Below are 11,091 nucleotides of genomic sequence, written 5' to 3'. Positions count from 1 at the left end.
AAAAAATAATCAATATTTTAGTTGCTAGTTAGTGGTTAATATCCATAAGTCTGCTGTGTCTGTGGCTGTGGCTGTGGTGACCACGATCTGCCCGTGACTGATTTCATGTGATGGCTGCTGCTCGTGAATAAACCAGCGGAGGCATGCGAAGCACCGCCAGATGCTCCCAGCGATGCATTTAGCAGCAATCCCAGTGCGCTGCTCACTAAATGCGATGCAATTTGCTTGACAAATCCACCAGAATCAAAGGAATGGCCGCTAGCATCCTTTTTCTTCTTTTGAAACGATAATTCCGTGCTGCCGTGACGCTCCTCTGACGCCTCAGCTGAGTTGGGGCGAAACTTTGACTCGGTGAAACCGCTCAGAAAGCTCTTGGCGAATGTCAAAGGTTGCGGCGGACCCTCATCTTCGGGATCCTAAAAGAAATAGAAACATCAATATATATTATTTAAGCAGATAGTCGAAAAGTTAAACGAAGTTTAAGGTTAGTAACACAGTTAGCATAAGTTTGGATGAAAGGTAATGAAATATGTAATATATAAAAATTAAGTACAGCGCTAAGTGCAGCCAACACAGTGCCCAGAAAGTGGCCAAGAAACTGTCCATTGTTCACCTGCAAATAAAAAAGGGAAATCCATTAATAGAGTAATCAAAAAATGTTTACCAATTAAAAATCCTACCGCTCCGCCGCCGCCAGATAATCCATCGAAGGCGGTGCCCACATATTGGCCAAGAACGACGCCAAAATTCTTGTTGCCTGATAACAAACCCGCCAGCAATGAGGTTGAGGTGCTAATCAGGGACTCAATGTCCAGACCACCAGGCTAAGTAAGAAGAAAATTAGATTAGTTAAAAAAAAAAAATAAATCAAGCAATGAAAACTTACGCCAAACAGCGATGAGATGAGACCCGTAAGTGCACCGATTAATGCGCCAACATCCGAACCGCCTTCGCCCTGCAAGCTGCATAATATTAATATTCCATAGATATTCGTTCAAGCTTTGACTATTGCCACTCACGCCACTTAAGCTGCCAATGATGCCCACAAGCCCGCCGCCTCCTCCTCCTCCTGCATCAGCTCCGCCAGCATCGCCTTCGTCATCGAAACCATCTCCATCCTCCTGCTTGCCATGAGTTTGCGGCATCGGTTTGGCTGTAATGTTTTGCGACTTTTGAAGGCGCATTAATGAAAACTTTCTTAACTCTTTCCAATAATGGAATGAAACATTAATCCCTAAGGCCAGGAAGTTGTTTTGGGTAAAGGTTTTTTGGCATTTAAGGTATACTATTTCAGATGATTTACTTAAATTAATTTGTAAAAAATACATTAAGTAAAAGTTATAAACAAAAATGAAAAAAAACACCCATTTCTTACTTTCTTAAAATAGAATAAATAAAATTTCAATGTGTTAAATAAAATAAAACGATCACAAAATATAGAAAAAAATAGAAAAAATATGTTTGTCCTCTTGAAGGTCTATTTGCTCCGAAACAAATGTTTGTACTTATATTTGTACTAGTTTGTAACTTTTGTTTTGTGTTTGATGGAATAAAATAAATTAACTATTAAGGAGTAGACTTCCAAACATAAGAAAAGGATAATTGTGTTTTTTAAAAATTATTTTTACTTTTCTAAAACTTTAATTATTCATATTTTTATAGATTTATAATTATATTTTATGTTTCTTGCACATTGCTTTCGCTTAGTTAATCTGTTTAAATAGAAAACACCTGTTGACCTGCACGTGTGTATACTTTTAAATATCACTTCACATTTTATAATAAAGTGTTCAATCAAAAAACATATATTTATAAACTAAAAGCTAAACAAAGTGTTAGTCACACCAATGAGATATGAATCATTTCATCTGCTACTCACATCAATATCCAAAGCCGCCTCATCAATTTCATCTTTTGGCTGCAACTGTTTATTGCTATTCTCACTGCCCTCGAACTGTTGTTCCACTAGATTCTCTCGAAAGTCGTCCTGTTGGTAAGATTTTGTAACCTCAAATTTGCTGTAAGCTATTACTACTTCTTTAAAACTTACCTCCGACAGAATAGATTTAATCACATGAATTTCCTTGGGTCTTTCCACAGGCTTTTCTTCTGTCTGCTCTGGCTCTGCAGCTCGTTTGTGCAGCACCTTTAAGCTAGCCTTGGCCAAGGGTCCATCAACTGTTGCCTGCTTCAGAATCTGCTCCAAAGCCGCTTCGATTTTGCTCTCCAACGTGTTCTTCATCTGTGGAATCTGCTCGAGTATATGCAGACGCAATTGCCCCAATCGTTCACCGAGTTGCAGCTGATCTATCGAATTATGTGACTGCTGATGCTGCTGAAATTCAGAACGTTCCTGTTCCAAGATACTGCGCAGATCCTGGCGAAACTGTTGCTCATTCTTAGTGGTGCCCAGGACATCGACAGCGCTGCTGAGAATATTCAGAGCACGCTTATCTCGCATCAATTCCTGCTCGATCTCATCGATCTTTAGCATGACTTGATTGCCCTGCTGCAGATCGGTCTCTTGCAGCAGTTCCTTGATCTCTTGCACCAGATGCTGCTCCATTTGTTCCTCGGCCTGACGAGCACCATTCAATAATCCCAGCGCAGTTAATGCGCGCAGCTCCTGCGGCGGCAGACTACGTTCCAATCTCCGATATGTGGTGATCGCCCGAAGGTATTGTGATTGCATTTGCATTCCCTTTGGTCTGGCATTGCAACGCCAGGTGCAGGAGCAGGCACACAGTGTAATGAGCAGCAGGGCAGGAGGTCGCATATTATGTTTAATGTCTCCGACGTTACACTAAAATTGCGACCAGAAGTCAACTGACTTTTATATCCATCAATTCAATTAAGTGCCATCGATCCATTTCAATTGAACGTTTCAACTGATTGTCAATTTGTTTTCCGCTTAGTCGCGTGTGGGCGTATGAGCCACGCCTCCTTTACTCTAACTGCCCTCGCTTCAATGCACCTTTCATTGCATTGAGTAACAGTTTACAAATCGTATATCTTATGTATTTCATGCATCAGTCCATGTCACAAATTGTTCGCCTAACTGGTCCAAGTAATGTTTGATGGTATAAATGGTAATTTCCTCAATCAGATATATGAATTCAATTAAATAATTAAGAACATCATTACAAAAATGAATCCAAAACATAACTAAATCATAAATTACATTCATAAAATCTAATATTATGGATTCATGTAGTTAATTTATTCATAAATTGTTTCATTAAATAAAATTTTAGAGATTAAGAAGTACTTTGAAAAATGTAGTTAATTTATTAGTGATTTGCTTCACAATCCAAAAACCAACACAACAAATTGACATTAAAAATAAGACAATTTCAATTAAATTACTTAAATAAATAAATAGTCAAAATATATAAATTCATATTTTATGGCTTATTTCGTCAATTATATTTATTGCTTTACCTAAATATATAAAAAATAGTACTTGTGAACTATGAAAGATCTTACGACAAGATTTTTCAATAAAAATAAATTATTTAACATTCATTAAATCGACAACTATTTAGTTAAGAGCAGTTAAGAGTCAAATAAAATAATTATATGCTCAATAAAATGCAGATTTCGTGTATCATCAGAATTAGATTATAACAAGTAAGAAAGCTACATTCGAAAGTACTCGACTGTGAGATCCCCGCTACCCTTATTGAATAACAACAAAATTGTAAAATATTTCGTATGCCATATTTTCTACAACATTCAAAATATACCATAGAGTATAAGATATACGACATTTTTAGCCCAAGCAGCTAAGGTATATTTTCAATGTAATACTATATCTATATACCAAGTATAGCGTTCGGTATATTTCAGCTTTTTTTTTGCATATTTCGAATATTAGTAGATTATGGCTTTAAAGAAAATGGGTAACGGGTGTCTCTCAGTCGAGCACACTGAACACTAGTTTTCTTACAATTACAACTTAAATTTAGAATGAAAATCTCTATACAAATAAGCATGGAAAATTAACTTACCTGTCTGTAAATTAATTAACTCATCAATCTAGATCTAGAATTTACTAAATTACCTGCTGCAGAGAGAGAGACCTTCAACCAAATGACGTTCATTACATGAAATAATTCTGTAAGACTGTTTACTTTGAAAACCTTTGTTACATTATAATTTTCCGCCTTACATTAGTTTTAGTTGCTTTTTAAGGGTAAATTGTACATCACCGCTGCTCAGTTAAAAATCTACAATGACTAAAATGCGAATAATCGCATTTATTTACCACAAACATGCAATTTGGAATTCGGAATCGTTTTGGTACTTAACAAAAAGTTTTATTTCAGACGGAAGCGGAAATAGTGAAACGAAGTCGTGCTAATGACATATCAACAGCAACATCTGTGGTTGTCATTGCCGTCCTAATCAAATCAGACCAAACTGTAAGAAAGATCACTTTAGTGACTACGAATAGGAGAATACTCTACTACTTAAAGTATTTAAATACGATACTTCAGTTAATGAATAAGATAATTATTTCGATTACATTAGCTTGATTTATACTTTAAGTCAGATACTTCAAACTGACTTCAATTTCCATACTCTGTTGGCCAGCTGCTTAGTAACTCAGCTTACAGATTGCAGATGGCAATTAGGGACTGAATGCGGCGACCTCGAGCTGAACTATCAGATACATCTGATACATGTATTTAAAGTGAAGTACGTACACAAATGTGCATGTGAAATACTCGTATATAATAGTTTTTGTACAAATGGCTAATAGTTGATGTCAAAGAAGTCAAAAGCAGATAAAAAGATATACATTTATGATCAGCATCAATAGCCAAGTCAATATAGCCAATGTCATCTACTAGCTGAGCTGTCTGTCTTTCAGTCTCTCTCTCGCCATTCAAGCACTTGACTTTATCCGCCTAATTGTTTTGTTGCTGCTGTTGTTGCGTGTGTAGAATTTGGACCCATTCGTTATGGGGGTCCATGACTTCGATTGTTCACTAATTGGACTACTTGAGAATATCTCACATGTGTCGAGGTAATTTCATAATTGTAATTTTTTTTCAACTAATTCAAGTTTAACAAAATAAATGCGCAACTTGCACGAAATTTGCCACTTAATTGGATCAGAAAGGTATTCTTTTAGATTTTGCATTTGCATGGGCATCAAGTTTTTAGGACAGCAAAAAGTTTTAAGTTGATCGAGTTAACAAGATGAATGACCAATGCAAAGGCCCATCGAAAGGTTGCGAATAAATCAAAATGTACCAGAGGCGAGACTGAAACAGAAACTGAAACTGAAGCTGAAACTGAAACTGATAAATCATCGACCTTTCCTTTGCCACTTTGTCATACTGACTGTAAGTCAACGACAAAGTTTTTGTTAGTTTGCACTTTTGTCTGTATTTTTGTTGTTGTTATTGTTGTTTTTTACTACCACTACTTTGTACAATGTGGACTTTTGGCCAGGTTTGAAACTGGTACGTGGATCAGTAGACCAATCAACAACAAAATGAGAGGGGGTCAACCCTAGGTAGAGGCCAGCATAAAAGATACAACTAGTATAACATGCTAGATTATGTTGCTTTGATTTTCATACATTATTTATTTGTGATAGTCTCTTCACTTCACATTTCTATATAGCGACAGCTCTGTAAATCCAAAAACTCAAGGTTAAATTGTAAATTTTATTAGCCAAACCACAATCACAAAAAACACCAAAAAAAAAACAGCAATGTCATCATGATTTGTCTTCGAACTCATTCCCAGAGGAAATCATTTTGCCAACTCTTTTAATTTATGCTGCACTTTTGTTATTGGAAACCAGTAATACCAGCTGCCTCTCCCTCTCTCTCTATCTCTCTCTCTTTCCAGATAGGATAATTGACCTCCAAAAATTAGAGGTGAAAAAAAGGAAATACAAATTGTCAAAATACTCTTTTACTAAAATGTTAATTTATTGTCGCATGCAAAAAAATAAACTAAGTAAGTCAGTCAGACAGCTTAGATAATTAGTTTTCGATCTACAAATTATGCATTTAACAATGAAACACTAAAAAAAAAAATAAAATCGAGATGTTGCATACAAGTAACCTTGTTTTTGGTTATATGGTTATGTCGTTAAATTGACAAAGTGTTCACACTTAATTGCTTCATCGAACTATTCAAGTGAACTTTGCTAATATATTAAGCCATTGTGCACTTGAAAGATATTATCGGCTCAAAGTTGTGTCACACTGTGTCAACCGCAGATTAGAGCTGTAATTAATACTCATACTTTTCTACGTAGATAATATATGCACAGGTAATATATTGTGGCTGTAAAGTGCCTATTAAACCTTGTCGATAATAAATCGCTTGATGTTCGGCAATACCTTAATTTCACCTGCTTCGCCTTGAAATTATATATTTTCCACGAAATAAATCTCAGTGTTAAATAATTGCTTTGCAAATAATTTCATATTTTGAAGCTTCAAATTAACGAATTTCAATTAAACTATACTCTTAAAAAAATATACCAAAGACTATATTTTGGTATACCGATGTTATTCCACATTCAAAATATACCATACAGTACAAAATATACCAGATTGTCAGCCATGCAAGCCGTTTTTAATACCTTCCTTATCTGATCGCACATAAATTTACTATAGTTATTATTGTATGCACCAAAAAATTCATATTAGCAGAATTTAAGAAATTTGTTATAAAATTTAATAAGTTAAAGTGTTTCACTTACTATCTTTCAAAAGTTATTTATGATGAACTTAATATAAATAAAATTTTAGTCGATTATTTCTTATTTTTTCAAATTTTAATTGTATTTTATAAAAATAAGTTGACTTTACTATTTAACTCCAAATTTCATTTTTGGCCGTTTAACAAGAAAATAAAAAAAATTATTGCATATTATTCATCTTTTTTCAATTTAGACTTCTTACATGTAATTTATAATCTCACCGCTCAAAAGGAATAAAAGTATTGATTTTAATCGACTTTTCACCGAATGAGTTAATTATACATTTGTAGCCTTAACTTAAATGTTGGGCTCATAAATCTAACAAAAAAAAAAAAAAACACTCACAGAAAAACCAAATCAATTAACATGTTCGGATTAGTTTGCATAAGAGCGACAGGCAGACCGGAAGTTGGCGGCATCTATGTTATATTGTGATGTTGAAATGCGTGAAACTGAAAAACTGAAAATGAAACTGAAACTGAAATCAAAGTCCAGCAGCATTGAGATCAATTATTGGTGGATTCTGCATAATAATAACACGATTGCAGCTCAGCATCGAGTCGGCAACAGATCAAAATGTGAGCTCTTTACCTTCGGCTTGCTCAGATCTGTATGTGTGTGTGTGTGTGTGAGAGGGTGTGTGTGTAAGTATCTGTGAGATCTGAAGGATAACCTGTTCAGTGGTTGGTTGGTGACTGCGCCTGCAATTCGTAAATTTGCTCAAGTCGCTGGCTTTGGTTAACGACACAGAACACAGCGAGCGAGTTGTTTTCAAGACATGCATGGAAAACTACAAATTACGCATACGCCTCGTTGTTCAGCGTTGTTCAGCAGCAATAGCCAAACGAACAGAAAAACAGAAAAAAAACATAAATAAAAACAGTTCATAGATAAAGTATCTGGCGGTTTGCGATTACAAAACGAGACCAGGCGAGCAAATCAACGCAACTCAAGACACGTCGAGGTCTGAGTCGACTCACTAATGTTGCATGCGTTCGAAATCAGTTTAAGGTGAATTAGATTTGTTTCAAACGCGCACACAGATACACACCAATACATTGATCAGCATTTTATAGTAGTATGTATGAAATTAAGCAGTCTTAGTCGCTCGTTTGCTTATTAAAGCTGCCAAATCGAAAATGACATCGAAATTTGTGGCTTTAATGGCCGGAGAGTCGTTGTTGCCCAGTTACTATAGTTGTTTAGTATAGCAGTCAGTCAGACGACGTCGACGTCGACGTCGACGTGTTTGCTTGCCCGCATACTCAATTCAATTTGCATACGAACAAAAGGCGTAGCCTTCAACTTTCATCTCGAGATCTTTTCATCTGAATTTTCGCTGCTTTGCTTTGCAAGGTAAGCACCAAAACTTATTGAAGAGCTCTAGCCAAGCTAATACAGCTACTACATAATAAAGGTGTTGAAACATCGTTTTGCCAAAAAAGTAAAGCAAATTTTATTTTTGGGGCCCCTATGAATGCACATGTGTGTGTGTAGACATTATTGTCTGACATTATTGATGGGTAGCAGCAAATTTGACGACATCGGGAGAAACCGAGCTTTTTTCAATAGGCGCTGATTCATAATATTTTATTATTAATTTATTAATCAATTCAACAGTGCAACAGCGTTATACATTTAAATTGGTGCATTCGATAAAACCTATGAATAATTATTAATTCATATTTATTGCAGACACTAATTTTTACTGTGAAATTGTGTGCGTTTTAAATGACGACGTAAACCAGAAGTAGTTGCAGAAATTGTACGAGCATAATCGATCAAGTAATGCAGATGAAACTAATATTAGTTCAGCTGCTGCTGTTGCTGACAATCAATCAAGAATGCTACTTTTGTAGCAAAATATAATATACTTTGCACTTAAGTTGAAGAAAAGATATAAGATCATCAAATGATTAATAAAGCAGAAGCAACAGCTAGGTATTTATTTGGTAACCAGTTTTTACACATTTGATTACCAATTGACAATTTCTTGGAGTTCTGCAAATTTATATATATGTATGTATAGTAAAAATTTTAAATTCTTAACGGATTAGTGAATTCCGCAAGAAGTACACCAACTTATTGGTATGCATTAAAATGCGGTTTAACATTTCATTATTGTTTTTATGGGACTACATTTTTAGATTGCATTATGAGTTATTGGTTTATTATTTTAGATTTAATTGCTTGCTCCATACTTCATTTAATTCTACATTATTTTATAGAAATTACAACGATGATTAAATGTATTAAATTATTATATTTCTAAGATTAATTTTGGTTTGGTATTGTAAAAGTCAATGTCCCTTAAATCATTTGCTTTACAATTTAAACTAAAGAATTTTAGCAGTTCAACGGTCAGTTTCAGAGAATTACACAATATTTTGCTGACAGCAACTTTAGAGCAGCTCCAGCCTAATTCTCTAAGATAATTAGTGGTTTATTCTCGGAAACTAACCTGCGAACTGAACCTGTTACTTTGGGTGGTAAATGTATTTTAGAGGCGTTAGTTAGAAGAATCATTTGATCTTCATGGAACTTGAGCCTAACACGACGCCCGCCGCCTTTTTTTAATGCCACGTATGAGGATGCCAAAAGTTTTTTGAACTTCTACAATTTTAAATTTAATCTTAGACTGGTTGAAATTGATAAGCTAACCGGATATGCATTGACTAGGTCACCCAGTCAATTCTCCGTGTTGACAGTTTCAATACAACTCGTTTTTCTGCCGGCTTCCAAAAAAAGCGTGCAACAGCTAAAAGACGTGGACTTGAAACGTCCTCAGAGACCAAAAGCGGTAGAAATACCAAATATGATGACGTCTTTGTGAAGACATTGGTTGCTTTTATCGATACCATAATTTTTAACCTAGGTTGACCAATTTAGTTGTGCACATTAAAATCAACATTCACAAGGACGTTGCAAAGGAGCTAACTAAGGCGTTAAGGCAAGTTTATATCTCAATCACGGTCACCTAAATTATTTCTCTATATGAATATACAATATTGACATACCAAATACAGATTGCGGTATATTTTAGTATTTTTGCGGTATAATTCTGTATATTTTAAAATTGGTTGTGCGTATCTCAGATATTATATTGATACAAGTGTAGACTACGAGATCTTCTCTTGGAGTTTCTTTATACTCGCTTATTTTTTTAATTAAATATTAAAGTTAATTTAAACACGATGTTTGTGTTTAACAAAATACAAAGAAAAAAACACGAAATTTAATCTGCGAGAACTTGTCATGTTTACTTTGTATGTACATGTGCATTGTGCTGTGTTTTTATTTCCAATTAACAAACATCAGTCAACCAACCGACTATCCCCTTCCGTCTCATAGGATTATCATCACACGATTATGCTACGAGCAGATAAACATAAGCAGAAATTGCAAGATTTCATGCCACAAATCAAGAGACGAGCCCACGCAGCCTGATTTCGAGTTTAAGAGGTTAATTACAAGATGTTAACCTTTAGCATTATTCACCTTGCAGTTGACAATACAAATATAACTCTATATACATATATACTGTATGTATGTATGTATATAAGAGAAGCAATGAGCACACAAATTTGTCACGGCTTTTCCGTTCTTTTTTCGCTACACGACCGCGAGTTAAATAAGATTTATATTTCACTAAAAAACAGACAGTGTCAATTTTTTAAATACTTTAACAGCATGTCTTCAAAATATTTTCAGCTCTTTAATTTATTTCCTTAAGTTGTGCATCTTTTGCATACAAACTTGGTGTATTAATGAATATTGTTATACCATTCATTTTGGATCAACAGAATTATTTAAAATATCCATTGACAACTAATCGATATTCAAAATCATTTACACTTCAGTAAAAATTTCAAATTTATGTTATTGCCAGCAAGTTATTTTATGTCGTTAAAATATATTACGGTACTTTTTTTTGTAATTGTGTTTTTATTTTTGTGAATAGTACCAACAGGTATTCAATTATATATTTATTAATTGAAATAATTGTTATTGATTTTTGTAATATGTGTTAGCAATGGTAAAACTTTTTTATCTTCCCTCCTCAAAAAAGTCGAAGAGTTAAAAATCAAATTTACTTTAATTTATAATTATAAAAAGTAATAACTCAAACATATTTATTTTTATGAAATTTATTTCAAAACAAATATGTAAGAAATATCCTGCGTATAATATATATACTTTATGCGCCCTTCTTTTGCGTATACTTCATGTACTAAATATACCAAATATACTTTATATACGAAATATCAAGTATACCACATATTCTGGATTCTAATACATTGACGTAACATGCAATGGACATGTTACGTATACTTAATATGTATATTTTAAATATTCAG

The 11,091-nt window shown here is 34.2% G+C and overlaps 1 protein-coding gene across 1 annotated transcript; it reads right to left on the bottom strand.

Moving 5' to 3' along the window:
• Window positions 1–35: 35 nt before the first annotated feature.
• LOC132795501 (keratin, type I cytoskeletal 10) lies at window positions 36–2,776 on the bottom strand. Its single transcript, XM_060806240.1, has 7 exons — window positions 2,051–2,776; window positions 1,880–1,987; window positions 1,020–1,169; window positions 887–955; window positions 681–824; window positions 554–613; window positions 36–416 (listed from the first exon to the last, which is right to left on the bottom strand). Exons 1-7 carry the CDS (start codon window positions 2,774–2,776, stop codon window positions 36–38), a joined length of 1,638 nt encoding a protein of 545 aa, XP_060662223.1.
• Between the last annotated feature and the right edge of the window lie 8,315 nt (window positions 2,777–11,091).

Source organism: Drosophila nasuta, chromosome X, assembly GCF_023558535.2.
Source record: "Drosophila nasuta strain 15112-1781.00 chromosome X, ASM2355853v1, whole genome shotgun sequence".
NCBI lineage: Eukaryota > Metazoa > Arthropoda > Insecta > Diptera > Drosophilidae > Drosophila > Drosophila nasuta.
The sequence above is the reverse complement of the archived record's forward strand: the minus strand, read 5'-3'. Positions and strand labels throughout refer to the sequence as shown.

What these genes read in the sequence shown, in the direction of transcription:
- LOC132795501 (XM_060806240.1), bottom strand. Translation starts at nt 2,776, where the DNA reads ATGCGACCTCCTGCCCTGCTGCTCATTACACTGTGTGCCTGCTCCTGC. An exon ending in TTAAATCTATTCTGTCGGAG is followed by an intron (nt 1,988 to 2,050) that starts GTAAGTTTTAAA and finishes TCTTACCAACAG; the next exon opens with GACGACTTTCGAGAGAATCT. An exon ending in TGTTGGCTGCACTTAGCGCT is followed by an intron (nt 417 to 553) that starts GTACTTAATTTT and finishes TATTTCTTTTAG; the next exon opens with GATCCCGAAGATGAGGGTCC.